General features: G+C 39.4%; 1 protein-coding gene across 1 annotated transcript in view; it reads right to left on the bottom strand.

Moving 5' to 3' along the window:
- Positions 1-22,364, bottom strand: part of PAPPA2 (pappalysin 2) — a gene marked incomplete at its 5' end in the record, with an annotated part of 238,494 nt that overhangs the window by 71,237 nt on the left and 144,893 nt on the right. Inside the window, one exon of the mRNA XM_080924820.1 lies at positions 22,062-22,269. Coding sequence (XP_080780946.1) covers positions 22,062-22,269 — 208 coding nt within the window. The remainder of the gene's footprint in view (positions 1-22,061; positions 22,270-22,364) is intronic.

Genomic DNA, 22,364 nt, shown 5'->3' with positions numbered 1-22,364 from the left:
TTTATGTGGCCTTCCAGGAAAGTCAACGATGATGGGATAAATTAGAAAAGGAGTTCTTGGTGTTCTAGACAATCTTTGAAACAAATAGATCAATGAATGATGCTTGAAACATTAAACAACAATATTTCTAGGTCCCAAGAGATTGGAGTAGACCCAGGACTAGTCTCCAGGATAGAACCAAGAGATCCTTGGTTTGTGGCATTGGTATTTAAAATAACTGCTCACAAGAGAGTCCCAGGTGCCTGTATGAAGAAGTTGAGTATCAGAGATCACAGATTTGTTGATGTGCAAACATTCCAATTACTGGTGCATAACACTAAAGAGTATCACAAGCTAAGGAAACCCGAAAGTATAAAATGAAACCCTATCACATTCTTCACTTTGTGTCAGGGACTTCCAGAGATATCTCCTTAGTGGAGAATTGCTTCTAGGACTAGAGATAAGTCCCCGAGAGGTATAGAGACTCTCCAAGGTTCAAGGGGACACAGCCTGGACTGTAATGACAGCAGTAATGCTACAGGCAACAAAGCAAGAAGAATATGGCTCCACTTAGGGGAAACACAGAGTTTAACTAAACCAGACATCAGTCCTGGCTCCACCATTTAATACTTGCACCACATATATGAGTTATGCACACCCAATGTTTCCCTTCCTTCCCTCAGAGAAGATTTATAGGGTATACATCTTACAATATTGAGACTGCTCCCAGGTTAGCCCCTTTGCTGTCCTGCTGACAAAGGTTCAATCCCATTTCAGTATCTATTTCCTGTTAGGCTCCTTTCCTTTTTATTTCTCTCACTTTCACACTTTTCTTGAGTTTAATGAGATTTCTAAACAGCTCTTCTTCTCCAAGAAGTAACACTTCCACACTTACTTTCTTCCTTCAAATCACTTAGTAGAAGTATAAAAAATAACTTCCTTTTAATAATCAATTTACTTGATCTTATTAAATATGCATTTTCTTGTTCTTAAATCACTTAGTTTACTCATCCATTTCCCCATAAAGCAATTATCATCTGACTGTGTCCTTAATCTCACAGCTGGAGGATGAACTTCTTGAAGAGAAATTCTTCTTCTTGTCCAATTTTAAATCACCATATACTTGGCTATAGTAGATACAATGAAAGCTTGCATAATTAAATTTATTCCCATCTCAGATAGCAAAGCTAGTGCATGTTATTAAAATGGAAAATGTGTGTTAAATCACATGAAAAATAATTATCTAACAATAAGTCAACCACTCTGTCCTGTTCATTCAATACTAAGCACAAAGTGTTACAGGCCCAGAGACCTTACAATACCTGATACCATATTAGAGGAAGTGACTAGCATGTAGACCCCAATACCTTCCAAAAGAGAAACAAAGCCTCAATCCATTAAAAACCTAGTTTATAGTACCACATTCCAGGAAAGTCCCTAGATGTGCTAACCTGACATCTGGCTTCTGTAGTTTTGCTTCTGACTAACTGTTCTTACTAACAACAGTATGTCAACCAGGGTGTTGTTTTTGTGCATAAAAGTATGACAATGGCGAAGCTCAGCATTGCATGATTTGGGCAAATTCTCCATGCAGCCACCAGCAGGAAATACAGGGTTTCTATTTGACTTTATAAGTATCTATTTGTGTTTGCCGGTGGAATTATCTCACTATAACGGGACATATGTTTTGGAAGACATTGAACTAGCATTGGTAGTGATGTGTTTATAAAAAGATAAAGAAAATATATGCCCCAGGTTTCAGCAAAAATGTTATATAAAAGATAAAGAGAGTGGAAGGATATGTTCTATGGAAGTGTGGTGAGGTATGGAAAAGGGGTGATGCCTCTGGCAGGCCAAAGTTGGACATCCCTTTCCCCTGAGGGACCAATCACATGAGGTATAGTATAGAATAGAGTTTATTTGGGGCATGAGGAGGGGAGTTAAGAGGATAGTAGAGGCAGAGAGAGAGAGAGAGAGAGAGAGAGAGAGAGAGAGAGAGAAAGAGAGAGAGGAGAAAGAGAGAGAGAGAGGAGGGGGGGAGGGAGGAGAGGCCAGACATGAGCACATGGAATGGAGAAAAAAAAAGGGACAGAAAGGCAAGAACAAAAGAAAGAGAAACAAGAGCAAGAGAGTGGAGGTGGGGGGGCAAGTATCCCTTTTTATTGTGCCAGATAACTGGGGTAACTATGGAGTAGAGTTTAGACAGAATCCTAACCAGTGATATAGCAGAGACTATGTCCTTAAGAAACTCACTCTAGTGAGAGAGACCAATAACATATTTTCTTACCCTTACTATCCTTGCCAGTGATGATAGTCACTAGAGAACAGAGCTGTCAGTAACCATCAATGATATATTTTGCTTGCCCTTGGTTTGTATTAGTTGTCAATGGCTTTATCAGACAATTGGATAACAGTATAAGAAAGTAAAAATTAAAATGTCATTAAACATATACATAGGTCCTACCATAATTGAGAGTTGGTTTAGAAAGCAGTAACGTCTAAAGAGGTAAGTTTAATCTGACTGTGATAAATGGCTAGCTATCCCTGATGCCCGGATTTAAACATTATTCTGTGACTTTCTCGCTTCTTCTGTGCATGATTGAGAGGTAGAGGGTGGAAGAAGTGAAGTTCCCTAGTGTGAAGTGATCTTTTTGCTGTTTTATACCAGTTATTCTCTACGACGCTATCACATCCATGCAGCCCAATGAAAGGAAGGAGAAATGTAAGCTGAGGAAAGGAGGGTTGTTAATGAATATGTGTAAATTTCCCAAATCCAGTGCTGACCAGAGTGTATGCAATATAAGGAAGGAAGCTGTCTCTGCATGATACTCAACATCATGACTGGCCTTGGGATGGGATCAGAATGCCTTTTCATAATGCCAAAGACATACAAAACCATAAGTGCTACATGTTATTCATCATCAACCCACTATATCTCCTTTAGCATATTGAGCAGGAAGGGGTAGGAAAGGGTCATTAACTCTCTGGTTCATGTCAAGTGATTGCCAAGGAACAGGTTTGAAAGAGCACATGCTATTTATAGTGGTTTCATCTGATGACTCCACGTCTTGATGAAGAACAAGCACATGGAAAGGATGGAAAGTGAACAGTGTGCCTGAGCCTCCTTTCATCAATATGGCTAGGACCACATCGATTGCTGGTATGATGAATTTCTACCTAGCATCAGGAGTGTATCAGGAGTGTATCCAGCACCGGCAGCAGAGTAGAACTCAAGACAAGAAGTGCACAATGGGAAAAAAGTTATGGAGTGAGACCATGACCAGAGAGACAGAAAGACAGAGACAGAGACACAGACCAGACAGAGACACAGACCAGACAGAGAGAACGAAAATCCAAACCTGTTTATGAAGTGAGAAATGGTTTTTGCGGCAGCTGCTGCAAATTCTTTCACTAGCTTATATTTCCATGTACTTCCTTTTAAAGGAATTTGTTTTATGAGGACGGTGTTTGTCAGGTCATTAGCTTCTGATGGCATCTGGTACCAATTGTGGACTTCTCTCCCTTGTACCCCAATCCCAAACCCTTTTTGGTATTTCTCTTCCACTACAAACACTTCCTCCTAAGCCAGTTTGTTCTGTTCAACATTATTCCACCTTGGTACCCTCTCCTTTCTCCCAGTGTGACCCAGTCCCTGCTGCAGGAAGACAATGCTGATAGCATAAATACTTCCTCTTAGGCATCTTCAAAAGCACTCTTCTGATCATCTTTGGAGAAGGTTAATAAAGGTGGCAAGAGGGATGCTTTGCAATGTAGTAAGTGATGGGAAAAGCGAAGCTATTTATCTTGGTTTGGCATACAAGGAAACTAAAGCTGTTTGGATATTGGCTAGAAGCCACACTTGAAATCAGAGGAAAATCCTCATCTACCAAGCCTCCCTACTAGGCTACCTTAGACCACTAGGCCTAGGGATGAGGCCGATTTCCTGCTGTTTTTTTGCCCACGTCAGGAAAGAACAGCATTGGCTGCATGTGCCAGAATTCCTTACCAGAGAGAGATGCATAAAATATTTGTTAGTTTGTTCGGGAATTGAACAGTATTCTTTCAGACAGTGGCCAATTGAGGAGTCAATGTTTGTCCAGCTGCTCCCAGCAAACTATCCTAGGTGTGCTCCCTTTGGAAATGTCTTCCCCACACCTTTTGTCTCTCTACCTCATTATGATGTCTTCTTGGGCAGGGATCTAATGAAACCAGTCAAAGGCAATTCACAAAGTTTTAAGTCAAAGGACTAAAATTTTCACGACCGAATTTCAAGTCACCAGGTCCTTAGAAATCACAGCATGGACACCTATCTGTCATTCCAGCATCATATTTTGTGTCTCCATTTCACGAGAAGCTTCTATTGTCTTTATTTTGCTTCTCATTCCAAAACCCTTTATGTCAAAGAGACTTAAATTGAAGCACTGAAGTCAGGAATTCCTGTTAACAAACCAGTTCAACTTCAGCTATCCTCTCCTTGTATGGAATTAATTCCAAAGGCTTCTACACTTAGTCCTAACAATCTCCTACTCTAAGGTTTCTCTTCGGGTAACTGTATATGCAAAGGGTATCTAGGTGTGAGAAACTTCTGCTTCCATGACATCATAAAAGATCGGTCCTCGACTCTGAGGTAGACTCACAATTATAACTGTACGGCAGACGCAGATAGCCTTTAAAACATGCATATTTTCACCCCTTACCACCAGAGAGATTTTTATTATACCAGCAGTATGATGCAAAAATTTGTGATACTTTTATGTTTCAAACAGTTATTGTTTTGGTTTCTGAGTCTGGGTCTCATTCTGTCACTCATACCAAACTTGGCTTTAAATCCTTATGAATCTCCTACCTCTTCATCTTCATGCTGGGTCACAGCATGTGCTACCAGAAGCAGCTGGTTTTAAAGATTTTACTACTCACCAGGAATGAATCCTATGCCATTGAAAGTCTGAATACATATAGTCTGGCTGAAATGTCAATACATTCAAGAGTCCGAGACTATAAAAAAGCAAAACTGACCCCCAAAAGAGAAATCGATTCCACTGCTGAATCATTCTGTTTTACTGTACTAAACCCAAATTATCAGAGAGAAGCCACAGGGTAGGCCAAAAGCATAAAGTATTCTCCAGTTCTGACAAGAATTTAAATACATTTGAAGAGGGGAAAATAAATCATGTGTTACTCATGAATTCATGGCTCCTTCAGAGCCATTTTATCATTACACTGATTTGACCTTCAGAAATGAATAAGATGAGCAAAGGCTAAATAAATGTTCTGGAAAGTTATTCCTAAGGCCTTAAAGCCAGAACACAAAGAACTAAAGTAGTGTGAAAGCCTGGGGCAGCAGGGACTATGTGGGGGAGGTCATGATTTCTCCTGCACTGTGAACTATGAATAACACTTGGTATGCCTGGAGCACTTCCATTCTGACCAGCAGATTTAGAGAAATCTGTGCTGAAAGGAATCAACCTCTGTGTGACAGCTTTAGAAAGATTTTTTAGTATTGAGTGGCAAACAGGTTGAGGTTCAGACCAGATGGCAGACAGCATTCTCTGCAGGTAGAGTAGCCAGAGTGCCCGGCAAGCTTGCCATGAGCTGTCCCCATAGGATACCAAAGCAGATACCTCTTGGTAATATTTCCATTCTAAAAGACACTGCAGGTAGGCTTTGCTGGTTTCCAGGTCGCAGGTCCACATTGTAAAAGCCAGGTAGTTCCTGATAAATGGGAAACTTGTTGCTGTTCTACCTACAGTTGGCAAAAAGTATTGGTCTGATGTTCTATGAAAGTTCTGGCTCACCTTGGAAGAGTCAATGAGAATCTGTTCAAAAACCCTGGTTCCATCATATTGGGTAAAAAGGAAGTTTGTGTGGTAACTGTGAGAAGACAAATACTAACTGCTGTAGAAGAACTAGATTTTTCTAAAACTGAAATAAATAGATCTGAAAGATAAAGCAACCCAATGTCCTCACTGTAGAGATGAAAAAAATCAAACTCAAAAAATATGGGGTGATATTCCAGAACTTTCGGCAGACCTAGTATTATAATAGAATAACAAAGAACCGTTAAATTAATATTTGTCCAAACTCAAAATCAGGGCAACCCCTGCTCATGAATTTTTCTAAAGTCAATAGCCTACCCTCAATGGGGCATCAAGAAGGGTGAGACTACAATGCTTCCCTTTTCCTAGAGTCAATACTGGGAGGAATTGTCTGGCATCTGTATCATACTCTTGAAAGAACCTGGGATGGTAGAGAGAGCAGTAGACTTTGTGATCTGGGATAAGGGCTAGGTTTGCCCTGCAGACATCTGTGACCTTGGATAAGTCTCCTAACCATTCTGGCTTTCTGTCTGCAAATTTGTGAAATAACAGGGTTGAAATAGGTTCTACCAAAGGCCCTGCCAGCTTTAACATGGTATTTAATTTCACAGATGAGGTGATGGTGGTATTGGGGTGGGAGTGCAGAAAACTCTGGCACAGACAGGATGTGGTAGGGAATGCAAGAAAGAGTTTGTCATAATCTTTCTTGCCCAGAAGAAATCTTGTGCTTAAGCCCCACTTTTTAAATTTTTCTTTCTTTCTTTCTTTCTTTCTTTCTTTCTTTCTTTTTTTTTTTTTTGGCTTTATCCAAGATGTGTTGCTGTGCACTAAACAGCAATCCCAGTGCGCTCCCTAGAGAGGCTCATTTAAAATTAAATAGTAAAAGATGACCAGATGCCCCTCTACTCTGTTTTCTTGATTCTTATCGAAACAAGAAGGTGCATGCTGAGAAAGAATGTGTGCATGGGATTTGACAGCAAACAGGAGGAGGATGCACAGAAAGGATTGGAAGAGACAGAGTCGTCATTAATTCCCTCTACCATCTGCAAAACCAAACAGCAGCCATCCAAACAGTATGAGGGTTTTCAACCTGTGTCCTAATACAGCTGGCCTCATTTGTTTTCAAGGATAAGAACCAGGTTAAAGGCAGAATACATTTTTAACAACACACTATTAACAGCATACTACTTCTGTTGCTTTGGAATGTTTTATGATAGGATCTGAAAAGGGGAAACTGACTCAAATTCATGGCTCCTGAAGAGTCTCATTTGACAGAAATATCGGTACTAGTTCTAACTACTCCCTCATATAACAGAAAGATGACTGATTCCTGAGCCCAGTAGATTTCTCCAATTCTTGCATTGTGAGAAAGTGAAGTTTGTCTGTGGCCCTGTGTTAAAGTCTCCACACTCCTTTCGGCTCTCTATCTTAGTTCACTAGTCCTGCCAGGCCGAGTCACTGCTTCCTAGAATGTGACCTATTTGTAAGATTAGAAGTAGACTCTGGTGGCCTCAGCACTTGGTAATTCATTTTATTCACTTCTAATTCTGGGCACAGATTTTACCATGTCTGGCCGTAACACCAGAAGTCTCATCCAAATGCCCCTGTCCTTCTAAAAAGAAACAGATTTGCATCAAACAGCCAAAAGTGCTCCCTTTCAAAAGCCCTGTCTTACTAAGTTCTAAACTCTATGATTTTTAAATGTAGACGAAAGTAAAATATGTAGAATACCAAAGAATAAAAATCATCTAATTGCTGACTAACTAACATGCAGAGAGTGATTCCAAGCACCTTCCCAGAGAAGTAGAATCGCCCACCTGAAAAAGCCACAAAGTCTCTAACTATGTCCTCTAACAATTTCCAAAGGCAGCAACTCTCTCTACATGGTTTCCTAATGAGTAATGGTTTACTGGAGTTCTGCAAATGATTGCTTTGTTGGTGCCTTCCCTGCCTGCAATCTTCCCTTGGATAGCAATTAAGCTAATAACCCAGGAGTGACAGTCATCCAGCCATATGCACAGGCTGAGTCTTGGAAATAGTGACACACGTGAAACTAAGGGAAAGACAGCTACTGACCATGTTGCTACTCGAGAGGAAGCTCCAGGGCAGGAAGACACAGGCAGCTTAGTTTGGCTGTGACCTTTGTATAAGTTATGGGCAAATGGAAGCCTACTGCCTCCAATGGCTCAACAGCTCACAATACGTCGGACACAAAGCACATGCCGAGCCCTTCAGGACTCTTGCTTGTTCACTTCCACACATTCTATAGAGTCTACAACAAAGGCTTCCTATGTAGCCTTAGAACTTGCTACTCTTTTATTGACATCATGGCTGTCCTATTAATTACTGTGCATATTTTATTCTCTTTAGGACTCTTGAGTTCTGCAATAGTAAGCACCACTTGCTTGAAGAGGAAAGAAAGAAAGGGGCATCCTGAAATCACACAGTGAAGCTGGATGATGCTGTAAAAGTCTACACATTGGTCTTGCTGCCACTTCAACATTCAGACTTCCTGTACCACTATGACTATGCTGAGCAAAATCCACACAGGGCTGGAGGATCATTTCAAGCAGAGTTTATGTACAAATGTGTCAATGTTGTCTGCCTAGTTGGCAGGCTAGAAAATCTAGAGAACTCTGGAAATGCAGCCTTGCTTTTAGTCTCTGCACTTTCTTCACAGCAGCCATGGAACTAGACCACACTAACACTAGTGCTGAGTCAAGTGCTGTGGCACTGGGGACACTTTCAATTTATTGTCTTCCATCTTTCAACACAACTTACAAATGCCTACACTAAATGACGTTTCAGCAGGGCTCTTATTTTCCATTGCAAATGTCCATAGGAAAAAGTACATTGGATGAGACATGTTCACTTCTGATAGATAGCTGTTTTCTATTTTAAAGAGACCTTTGTGTGTTGTCAGAATGTCATGAAAATGATTCCTATTGGCAGACCCTCAGACAACAAGATAACCTGCTTCAGACAGTATTTTGGAGGCAATGCTTTGAAATCAGACTATTCTTGGTATTAGACTCCAGCCTTTGTCTCTCTTTCCTACAAGACACTTGCTAATTAGATCCTAGCTTTCCATTGAAAGATGCCAACTAAATTATCTTTATACATGCCCTACTAAGAATAAACACCTATATAGTTTTAATTTTCATTTTAATAAAACCTATTCAGAAGGAGTCTTATCTACATGCTAATACTCTCCCAAATGAAAGTCATGAATATGGTCTTTACTTTTTCTCTATAGTTCCATTAGAACTAGCTCGCTGTGGCTACCAGTGCAGACTGTTGTCCACATAGCCATCTCTCATTGTCCAGGGGACTCAGAATCTTCTCTAGTGGGTTCCCATCCTTCCTTCTCATTTTATGGGCAGATCATTCTGGGAAAAGAAAGTTGGGCAAGAAATCTCAGGAACAATTGAGCGGATATAATTCTTTTCTTGCTCAAAAGAAACTGGGCAGAAACAAAAACAAATTCAATGTTAATTTGTTAAACTGCTTTGGGGAAGAAGATAATCAAATGAGTAGAAATGTAATACATATTTCATTTCTATAGTGCTTTTCCCAGCAGTAAAGGCGATCATTTCCCATCACCCTGGAGCACAAAAAGGGAAGCCTCTGCTAAAACAAAAAGATGAGAAGCCAAAGAATAAGCAAACAATGTAGCTTTATCCCCCAAGCAAAGGGCAAAAAAAAAAAAAAAAAAAAAAAAAAAGGAACTCTCTATTCCATGGAGCTATCAACAGACAGGGGATCTGCAGTTTCTGATGAGCAGAGAAATGGCGGACACAATGACGTGTTGGGATCTGATCTGGGCTGAGAAGAAAGGGCAAAGGCTGGCATTGCCAATCTCAGCTTCAAATAAATTGAAAGACTCTTCTAGGAACTTAGAGAGAGCAGCATCAGATGTTCCAAGGAGCAAGGAAGCATGAAGCAGGATGACAAATGAAAGGAATAGAATGATCCCAGGAAGACCAAAGGCTGAGTAGAACAGGAACAGAATGTGAAGTTACGGAGCTCAGCTTTCCCTGCCCAGCTGGGTTAGGACTCTGATGCCCTATGACTCAGTCCCTGTTCCACCAGTAACCTACTACATAGCCAAGAAGAATTATTTTTACTCTGAGTCCATACCTCACCAAACTAGAAAACACAGCCACTTCCTCTAAAAATTCTCTGTGAATCATTGCTAGAACAAGATCTTTAGCAAAATTGCGTTCCTCTCTTCTGTCGTTTTTCTTCCTGCCCTAAGTCTCATGTCTGTGATGTATTCTCCATGAAATGGACAAGGACACATGGATAATCTTTATGTGACTTACATTACTGTGATTAGTGGGTCTACCTTTTGTATATATATTCTAGTATGTTTTAAGTTGGTTCCCAAGGCAAAAAAGGCAAATCAAATGCCTATTATTTCCTTATTAGTCTTTTCTTTAAAATTGTCTGATTCTCAAGAGACTGTAGAATGTCCATCCAAAAATGGGATTTGCATATACTACCTCCTACTCCCAAAGCTCAGAGACCATTGCAGTAGAGGGCATGGAAAGAATGTAAGAACCATATGTGGTAGATAACTATAAGCAAACAGTGTCTTCTGGATACACCAGGGCTGCTGCATACACGGACATACATCATAGGAATTGTGACAGCACACACAAGAATATGTATGCAAGTCTAATATAGACTCCATTTCCACATAGGGTAACTGATCACAAGTCCCACCATTCATCAAGGAACAATTGTCAATTGTTAGCTGCTGGGAGAGGGTAATTTCTAGTAAGCTGACTACACTTCAGTATGAAGAATATGCTTCACATATCCAAAAGTGTGTAGGCAACACAAATTGATCTTGGTGGGATTTCAAAAGACACACATTGAGTGGATGGCGAAGGGGTAGGGTGTCTGGAAAGGGATGAAGGGGAGAATGAATAAGATCAAAATACATATGAAATTTCCCCCAGAAAACAATAAAAAAAATTTAAAAACCCGATTCTCTTTGTTGCATAAGCATGCTTAGGAAAGCATGGCAGGGTTATGAATTATGTACATGCATATGAGCATTTTCATGATAAATATACACTAGTCAGATGTTTGACTTTAATTGATACATACAACACAAACATCCTAGTTTTAATGTAAAACATAAATTCACAGTATAAAAATTGTGACCTTGAAACAGAATCACCCAAGTTATATCATGTGTATATTATTTCTTTGACTTAATGTTCTATGTTTAAGACCAATTGGCTTTAATTAAAAAAATACTGATTTAGGGTAAAAACCAAAAAATTGAGAGAGGTAAAACAGAGAGCTATAAGTCTTCCAGCAATGCTTACAGCTGATTAAAAGCTAATACAGGTGTTTACAAAATTAAACATATGATCCAAAAATTTCCCACCTTTATAATTACACAAAGGAATTAAAGACTTAGCAAAAAGGCCACACAAAAGCATGTCATGGGCATTTATGGCAGCTTCCTTCATAATTGGCAAAAGCTGGAAGCAAGTAAGATGTCCTTCAACAGGTGAATGGAGAAACAATGTTAAAATGTATGTGTGCCCAAACAATGAACTACCCAGCAAGAAGACAAAATGAGCCACTGAGACATGGGGAGACCTGGAGGAGACTTAAATGTGTAAAGAAAAGAAGCCAACCAGAAGAGACCACACAGTACACTCCAGAAAAGACAGGCAAATTAATGTCAGAAATAAAAATATTTCCATGTGAGAGAGAGAGATGGCCACAGGTAGGACGCTGAAAAGATAGAGAATATTTAGAAAATAAATATGGTCTCTGTGGCTGTGTCATGACAACTTTGTCTACCCTCATGGAAGAATGTCACCTGGGAGATGAGCTGGGGAGATGGTTGGGTAGGTAGGGACACTTGCTATGCAAGTAGGAGGGGCTGAGCTTAGATCTCACAGCCGAGAATGGTAATCCCAGGGGCAAGCAGGGCAGAGTCCTAAAAATTCCAGGGCTTTGCTGAACACTGGAATGGCTCCAGATTCAGTGAGAGATCCTGGATTAACGTGACAGGACATCCAGTGCCTTTCTCTGGCTTTTAGGCACACACACAGGCATATATAACTGCCCACTACCCACATACATTCACATATACTACACATACAGACACCATACTCTCTCTCTCTCTCTCTCTCTCTCTCTCTCTCTCTCTCTCTCTCTCTCTCTCTCTCTCTCTCTCTCTCACACACACACACACACACACACACACACACACATGCACACTGATACCATACTCACACACATAGACACCCCCCCACAGACACCATATTCACACACATAGAACCCCCCACAGACACCATAATCACACATGTAGACCCCTTACACACAGACACCACACTCACACATATAGACCCCACACACAGACACCATACTAACACACATAAACCCACACACACAGACACCATACTCACACACATAGACCCCACACACACGGACACCATACTCACACACATAAACCCACACACATGGACACCATACTCACACATATAGAACCCTCACACACAGACATTATACTCACACATGTAGACCCCTCAAACACACAGACACCATATTCACACACAAAGATCCCCCCACAGACACCACCATACTCACACATGTAAACCCCTCACTCACAGAGAGATACCACACACACACACACACACACACACACACACACACACACATAAGCACACACAATCCATTCATTGACATCTTTAAGAAGAATAAACTCCAGTATAAACTCCAGCAACTGGAGGGTGATTTGTGGCAATGTGGGGTCATCAGTTTTAATAAACAGAATGTTCTGATGATAGCTGTGAAGAATGGGAAATAATATGCTGGGGGTGCAGTTAGGAACACACTGGACATCTTCATACATGCCTTTAAACTTGGTTATGAACCAAGAAATAATACAAAATAATACTCTTTAATATTAACAATGTTATTCTGGAAGGTACAATTATATAAGCAGATAAATCATTCTAAAAATTAGTTTTATAGTTCAGTGCACATTATATTAACCTTTTCTGAGAGATTGCTTTGCATAAATGGGAAACACTCTCACCCATCACTATGTAAAGCAGAGAAATGGAGATAATTTAAACAATAAACAAAACTATTTTTATGTTTGGATTTTTATATAACTTCATTTTTTTTTGAGAAACAAACAAAACGAAACAACAACAAAAACAAATTCAATTTCATCTTGATGAATGTGTTAACACTCCCATTTGAACCACACAGGTGGTGGCTCTGGAGCAAGTAAAGAGACAGAGCAATGGACTTGTAAGTAAATTCTGGACAGGGATCATTGATAAAGTAGAGCTGCTGTTGTCAACCATTGGGAAGAATGTACCAATGAGTAGCATGTTAGACAGCCCTTCTACCTACCAGCAGTTAGGAAATTTGTGCAGTAGGGACTTCCTTTTCAAGCCATTACTCTTGCAAAAATGCTTCCTGTTTTTATTTCTTCATGCTAGCTCCTCATACACACTCCCTTTTGCCTACAATGTCCAACAAGCTGAAACTTCATGGCTGTTACATGTGGCTGTCCTAGCATCTAGGACCACATCCATTTAGCCCAGGTTAATGCCATAGTAGGCGGTGCTCCTGCTTTCTGAATCTATGAGTATTTTTGGGACTAGTGATTTTCTCCCAACCACCTGATATAGTGGTTCCCAACCTGTGGCTCATGACTCTCTTTGGAGGTTGAACAACTATTTCACATTGGTCACATATCAGGTATTCTGTATATCAGATATTAAATTATGATTTGTAACAGTAGCAAAATTACAGTTATAAAATAGCAATAAATAATTTTATGGTTGGGGTCACCACAAGATGAAGACATGTACTAAAGGATCACAGCATTAGGATGGTTGAGAACCACTGGTCCATCAAGATGTCACTTCTCTTATTATGACAGTGATGTCTTTCCTCTGTCTGTCTGTCTGTCTGTCTGTCTGTCTGTCTCTGTCTGTCTCTGTCTCTGTCTCTGTCTCTCTCTCTCTTTCTCTCTCTCTCTCTCTCTCTCTCTCTCTCTCTCTCTCTCTCTCTGTGTGTGTGTGTGTGTGTGTGTGTGTGTATTTTATGAATATTAATGTCCAGGTGTGCACTCCTACATCTGTGCATGGGCAGGTGAGAGGTGACTACCTTCTATTACTCTTTTCCCATTGCCTAAAGAGATTTTTACATAGAACCTGAAGCTTGTTATTTTGTCTATGCTGACTGTCCAAGAAGCTCTCAAAAATCTACCTTCAATGTCTCTACCTACAATGTTGAGGTTGTTGGCATATGGATCCACATCTGACTTTTATATGGGAGCTGGGGATTCAAACTCAGGCTCTCACAATCTCAAAATTATCTCTCTTACACACTGAGCCATTCCCTCAAGCCAGTTGACATCTTCTTATTAACAAATTGTCTCACTGGATTTAAAGAAACAGATGCCTAGCATGAGCTATCCCATGTGGTGCCACACATGATGACTTTATGACAAGGAAGTAGAAGAGCTTCCATGCAGCAGCTGGAAGCACAGAGAGGCCCCATCAGAGTGTTCTAAAATCAACTACCAACTATGTGATACATCACTTTCCCATTAACTCTTCTGATAAGAATGTACTTTTGGCTGGTACCTCATCATGGCTTCAAAGAAGAATTAGCTAGGCATGGTCTGGACATTTAACTAACAGAAACTGTGAGGTTTAAAATGGACTAGTGCTAACTACAGTGTTTGTTTGTAGCAATACCATTAGATTGCAATGGGAAACATACAAGTACATAAGCAAGGCTTTTGAAGTTACACCTTTCCCTGGATTTCCAGTACTTTTTATAGCAGAGAATATTTTTCTCATGTTTTCTCTTCTTTAAGAAGTCTGAGGTTTTTTTGTTTGGGCTAGAATATTATAGGGTCTAGGTCAAAACTCTGGTTTCCAGGGGCTGAAGAGATAGCTCAGAAGTTAAGAGCACTGGCTGCTCTTCCAGAAGAAGCATCCCCGTGGCAGCTTAGAGTTTTCAGTAACTCCAAATCCAGAGCACAAATTCACAAAATAATAAATAAATTTAAAAAGCAAAAACAATAAAGAAACTCCTCATATATCCCAGTAACCTCCAAGTCCCTGGATTTCCCTATAAAATTTCTATCAGAATGAACACACATACATGCAAGCCAACAACAAAAAGGAATTCAACTTACAGATTGATCTGCATAACATCTTTCAGAATGTTCCTTGAAAGTAAACTATAGTTATTGTTTGATTCTGAGTATGACAATAGACATGCACACATATAGACATTCATCCTGTGAGCCCTGAACTATGGCACAAAACAATATTCCATTCATAAAATGATAATAAGGATCAAAACAAATACCTGTCTATCCTTCACTTAACTATCATTTATATGCTGGGTAGATAAGAAATAAAAGTAACTCAGGCTGCACTTTGCATATCCAGTTGCCAAACACCTGATTTAATTTTACATAACAATGCTGGCCATGATAAAGATGAGGAAATCTCACTGCCCACTATAATTTTTATTAATATCTATTATATATTTTCCATCTCAGTCAGAATTTGGACTTTAAATAACCAAGTAGGTTAATGAAGTTTTAATCCCTTTATATTTGCCTTGAACTTATACCAAAGCCATTAAGAGATTGAAGCATACATTTCTTCTTAGCTCAAACTTTTTGGAAGCTGCACTGAAAATAGTCATCATATTGAAGCCAGGAAGTTAAAGGACATTCTATGTCAATATGAAAGGTAAAGATATGTTGTTTGTGGTGCTTTGCCTACTAGAACTGTGTCACTGCTCATTTGATCACCCATGCTTCTCACCATTTCCCTGCGTTGTGATAGCAGACCTGGGTGGACTGTGAATATACCCCTTTGCTACCAGACATGGTGGTTTTTCTTCATTAGAAAGCACAAAAACATAGTGCAGGATGAGGGAACTTACCTCTTCCCTACTATATGAGATGCTCCCTCTAATTCCAGTGTACACAGTGGGGGACAATGTGTGGGATAGTGCAGAGAGCTCACCTCACAGGACATTTATACTCTGTACACCTCAAATAAGTTCCCTACAACATTCCATAGACCCCAATGGGGCACGCCATCAAGATTTGTCATTCCTGGGAGTGACCTTTCAGAATTTCAAGATAATCAGATGGTATCTTTCCAACAAGACTTACTAAGTTCTCAGCTTGGTAACAAGCTACCATCTCCAACCCTCCTATGGCTTGTTGGAAAGTTCCTGGTGACCAGACCCATCCTGTAGAATTTTATCTAGCTTCTCTAAATTTCTTGGCTATTCTGCCACTAGTCAAAACAATAATTTATCCAGAGCTTTTTTTTTTTATTCTCCAGGAGTTAGTAACTATATTAAAAACCTCTGTTTTAATTACTGCATCCTGACTGGCCCCTAACTGACACAGAATGATACCAGTAATGACATTAGAAGAAAGACCAATAAAGATTTGATTTAGTGATTGGTTCAGTTGTTTTCCTAGTCTCCAGTGCCATGTTGAGTATCTTGATAATGGGAATACAGTGTGGTGATCTGAATGATAACATCCCACATAGATTTATACATTTGAATATGTGGTCCCCTGTTGATGATACTGCTTGGGGAGAATAAGGATGTGTGGCCTTGTTGAAGGCAATATGCCCTTGGAGATGGGCTTTGGTGGTTTAAAGACTCATGCCACCTGTTGTTTATTCTCTTATTCCATGCATATGGTTCAAGATGTGAACTCCCAGCACCCTATTCTTGTTGCCATGACTCATTCTAGCTGCCATGCTCCCACGATACTATCATAGACTCTTATCTCTCTGGAACCATAGCCAAAAGAAAGCACTCCTTTCTTGAGTTGTCTTGCCCACAGAAACCTACAAGTAACTAATATATATTCTGTGGCATGTAATGGCACCATAGTAAACCAAGAGTTCACTGTGATCAATACCAATCCAAACCAGCATTTTTGGAACTTAAGTGGATGCTGTATGTAAAAATCCTAGGCACCTGTGCCTAGGCATGGCACAACAGCCAAAGAAAAGAGGGCACACTGAACTCAGAAGAAGCCTCTTCCCTGTATGCTCAGAAAACATGGTGCTAACTGGCAAAGGATAAAAATTAACAAAACCCTGATGTGGCTTTACAAGTCAAGCAATGAAAGTAGCTATATCCAGGACAATAAAGAACACATATTTCTTGGTTGTTATTTTTGTTGTTGTTGCTTTTAGGGTAGGTCTGGGTAAGAACTATACTAAAGGAAAGAAACAAACATTTCTCCTTTCTTTTGTATTTTCCTCCTTATGGAAAGAGGTGAAGAGAGCTAAGGATACAGCTGAGTGTCAGACACTTGATTAGCATAATCTAGGCTCTGGTTCAATTCCAAGTACTACAAAAAACATATAAAAGAAACCATAAAAGGTTAAAATAGTTAAACAAGTTGCTATTTGTTTCTTTCTAGCCCTGCTTTAAAGTACAGATAACTGATCACTACTTTCTATTTATCAGAGATCTGTTCTCTGCCCATCCTCATCAACTGTATCCTCAACTCAGCTCAAAACATAGGTAGGCAAAGGCATCAGAGAAAGCTGAGGCATTGAACACTGGATGAAGCCTTTGCATGCTGGGGGTGATTGGTCTAGAGGAGAAAATTCTATAGCACCCTAAAGGCTACTAGAGGCTTAAAGTTTAGAAGATGATTTTTCAGAATAGAATCTTGGCATGCTTTGACATGGTACTACTACTGTCTTTGTAAACAATGCAATGAAGCAATGGGCCCTGGGCTTATTGGCAGTGGAGATAAAGAAAGGTTGAAAATGAAAGAGAGACAAATATTTATCAAACAAATGCAAACAAAATGAAAACAGGAATGGAAATTTTAAATCCAGACAAAGTAGACTTCAAAGCCAAACACAGAAGAAGCAAAAGGTTTGGCAGGAGGTAGGAGCTTAACAAAGACCAAACGCTCAGAATAAGCCACACACCTAATTATGAAACATCAAATTAGAGAGTGCTGACCCTGCTGGGAAGTCCGGGATAAACAGAAAGAAAGACTGTTCTCTGGAAGATTTGTGCTAACTTGTCACCTAATGTGTGACAAGATAGAGATGCTTAGGCAAGTTGGAGGGAGATAAACAGTCACGACTTTCAACGCTGTCATCAACATCAGCCCATGTCCTGGGAAACGGAATGGTATAGTTTATCCCCAGCAATTCAACACTGGGGTACCTGTGGATATGTCATCAATCATGGTTAAGGGTGGTGCAGTCAATATTTCTACCATATCCATGTTTCTGGAAGAACGAATGCCCTGCTGTAGGAGAAATAGGATGTTCAACCTCAATCCCTGTCTATTGATAAATTCTAATTTTCACTTTGTGATTTTCCAAAGTCCTGATCGTTAACATGTTAATCTATTTGCATCGACAGTATATCAGTGCCAAATCCCCCTTACATAACAAAAAATGATGGTTTTGTTTCCCAAAGTCATTGGCACAGTCCGAAAATTTTAGAGGGCCTATGATTCTCATGCATATAACAAGCAAACTGAGACTTTTCACTAAAGTAAAAAGGGATGGAAAAAGTGTGAGGACAAGAATGTTATGAATACTTATAGACTGTTCATGTCCCCCTAAAAGAAGCCTATAACTGATCTTCAAGACTTAGGGGTTCCTGATCAGTAGAGTAAGTTGGAAGTGTCAGAAATTGAGCAGCCATTATAAGGTGATTAAAACTAAGAGACATCAAAGCCAACAGGTGCTTCTTCTCCACTCCCTTACATCCTCATTTCTTTTGTCTTTACTTTCTTCCTTCTTTTATCTTAAAACATTTTATTGTCTAAACCATTCCCAGTGCTTTAATCTTTCATTGTATTTATGCCATATTTTACCCTCAAAAGTTTGGGAGTCTTCTCCCAGCTTTGGCTATGACCTTGACCTCTTCTCTAAATAAATAATGCTACTCACCTAAAAATAAAAGTCCAAAGTGGTCCATGTGCCTGACATAGAGAGAGAGGGGGAGGGAGGGACAGAGACAGAGAAAGACAGACAAAGACAGACAGACAAACAGAGACAGTGACAGAGAGAAAGAGAGAAAGAGAAAGAGATTCTCATGTAGCCCAAGGTGGCCTTGAACATACTTTGTAACTGGCAGTGATATTGATTATTGATGACCCTTCTGTTTCTATCTTCCTGCAGCTGGGCTTACAGGCTTATGTTCCCATGCCCCTTATATACAGTGCTATGAATAAAATGTGGATTCATTGATTCTAGGCCAGTACTATACCAGGTAAACTCCATTCCACACTCACCCTCTTGTTGATTCTTTAATACCATAACAAGCATATGACTTGCTTTCAAATTATGTTTCTTAATTTAGCTCCACTACCCTTCTTACAACCAGACTCTCAGGGCAAAATTTGGGATTTCTTTTTTATCAGCATTTCATGTATTTAAAAAAACTGTAGTGTTAGTATTTCAGTGCGATGCAGGAAAAATTACTTTGGACAACAACAACAACAAAATATGTTACCATTGAGCCAGACTTAGGATATTTGGCTTTCAACTGAGATTCTATGCATCAATCAAGCTGAAAAAATTATATTATTATAGGAAAGACAGGTTAAGGTTCATTAATAGTCAAATATAAAATGGATACTATATCTTATATTACCAGGCATATGCCAGGTCTCACTTATCCACTTACGTATTAATGGAATTTGGGTCATCAGGCACAAGAAAGAAGTAGCCAGAAATTCCTCTTTTTATAATAAATAGAATTTGAGGGTTCCATTTTATGGGGTATCTACACATGCAACAATGACTGATATAATACTGTTACCAAAGACTTCTTTAAGTGCATAAGAATTCACATTTGAAATATATTCATGAGAAAAATACATGAAACTGTTTATGTGCCCTGTGTATAAAAATGTACTATATTGCACTGATCTGCTGGCTGAGAAGGAAAAAGCCAATTTTCATGGCTCCTGTCAGTCACATGTGGTTTGGAAATGTTTATGCATTCCAGATGTACTCAGTGTAAACTGGAGAATCATATCCTATTTCCACTGGCTTGCATGCACGCATATAAAACTTGTTTTTCTCACAGTGCCACATGAAAATACATGAAGAACCAGCAGCAGAGATCACAATTAATTAGCTTTTTTTTTTTTTTTCAATGTTTTCAGCTATGATGCAGAGGGCAGTTCTGATCCTTCATGTTTACAGAGGCTAGGACTTCTGCTTTTCTTTGTTGCTTTTTATTGTTCAGTTCTGTTCCACAGAGCATTACAAACAACTGCCACGCAACATAAATTTCTCATGCGAACTATGTGGTAGGATCTCTGCTAGGCACTTACAAATACTGAGCAGGATTTTTGCTACCGGGAGCATAGAATTCAGTGCAAATGAACACGCAGTAAAGAAATTATTACCACACAATGTGGTAACCACTTTAGTACAATTGGTTTAAGAAAACAATGAGAAGTTTGACAGAGCTTCACAGGATGGGAATCCTGATGATGAGGTTTGAAATGACAAAAACTGGAAAACATTCAAAAGAGTAGGAACATTATGTGCACAGACTCATTGAGAACACATGACTCAAAAACCTGAAAGAAATTCTGTGTGGCTTAAGGCCAGACATAGAAGTGATATAAAAAATAACTGAGGAGGAGGAAATAATTATGAAAGACTATGATATCTTAATAGTATACCTTAAGTAAAGGTTTGAAGGTATCTTCTAAGAAGGTATAAAAACCATGGATGAACTAGCTAATACTAAAATTCTCAATATCCACACTGTCTGTCGCTCTGTTCTGCTCTTTGACATTTCGCATATTATCTGGCATCTAGTTACTTCTCAGTTAGTACATGCCACAATCACTACATATAGTAGATGTTCTCTCAGATTTTCTCAGGGGTATTTGTTTTAATACAAGATTATAGGTAGACTCTGGTGCATCAAGCATTTCAGAAGTAGTGAGCTGCCATTCTTCCCATTAAGTTATGAAAATGATTGTTGCTTCCCTCTTGGGAAATGTCTCAAGTATCCATCATCCCTGGACCTCTTTCTTTCTTGGATCATTAGCTACCATGTCTAATACACTCACTTTATGGAGAGTCTTACATAGATCATACTGAGTCACACTTATGAGCGATTGTCCACTGCTCATATCTATTGGGTGTAGCTTATCTGAGGCTACCAGTGGTCACAGTGACAGACTTTGAAGTGAATTCTCCAGCTTACTTTGAGTCGCCCTGCCCAACAGCTCATTCATACCCTCAATAGAGAGCCTAAATCTATGCCAGACCTCTGAACTGCATCTAGATTTATCACCCTCAAATATCATGACATGTCAAGATGTTCAATCACTACATTCTGGTATGGTTTGCTATAGATCCATGGAAAACCAATATATTCTACTAGTATTGACTATTCAGCATGGCTGTCAGAGGTTTCTATTATACCTTGGAGGGATGTGATAGCATTGTGGTATATGATGAACATTGCTTTTGTGATTAGGTTCTGGGTCACCTAGCAAGTGATCTCCCCTCCCCCTCTGAGGAAATGTTTCTGTTACCCTTTGTTTCCACTGATTTATTAGACCACTGAAATAATTATTCTATCCCACCTGCAGCACAGATTGTTTAATTTAAAGTATTTCCTACCTCCAAAAAAGAGGTACAGAAATACTTTAAGTATAACCCTTCTTCTAGCTGCTCCTAAGAATCCAGAGATCCTCATCTGTCAAGATGATGGAAATCATGAATATCTCAGAAAGGCACATGTAGCTGATACATTCCCAATGTCCATTTGTGGTCCTGTGATCACGTGATATGCCTTAGCAAGTAATTTGCTGTACATGATCTCCAGGTGGGAACAAGTAAATAAACATAGATTGCTTAGAGAACATTAGGTTTTTGGCACAAAACTTTTGGCACTTCAAATAACAATGTTGATTTAAAGTCAGTGAATTTATATGTAAAAAAGATATTAAGACCTTGTAAAGATGTTAAATATTCACAAAGAAATTTACTCAACTAAGAAGAGAAAACAATATCTGAAAAGCTTAAGTTTGATTTCTGTAAGTTATTTTTTGCCTGATCCTTAGAACTTTTAATAGTTCTTAAATCTATTCTTTCAGTTAATGATCAAGCAACCACTATAAATTATGATGAGCTTAAATACTAACTACATTATACAATGGAACTGGGAGAAAAAGGAGAAAAGCTAGCTCTGTACCTCTGTCCCTGATGATTTTGTTCTGGAATGCAGTTACTGGGAGCTGAAGAACTGGTCTGGGAAGATGTCCTTAGAGCCACTGCTGATATGCCCACCAGTGGGGATGAAAAATTCAGCAGCATGGCAGAGGTATGTTGGGGGTAGACATTTGCATGATGGCTCACGTTGATAACCAGTGGATTATGTTGACACGACAGTCCGTAGGTTCCTGAGAGAAATAACGTAAAGAATACTATTCTAGGCCATTTGCTTAGAACCTTGTAGCACCTGTTCAGCCTTGTATAGTTGCGTGGCATATATAAG

This window comes from Micromys minutus (assembly GCF_963924665.1).
Source record: "Micromys minutus genome assembly, chromosome: 1".
NCBI lineage: Eukaryota > Metazoa > Chordata > Mammalia > Rodentia > Muridae > Micromys > Micromys minutus.
Note: the sequence above shows the minus strand (reverse complement) of the source record. Positions and strands in the feature narration are given on the sequence as shown.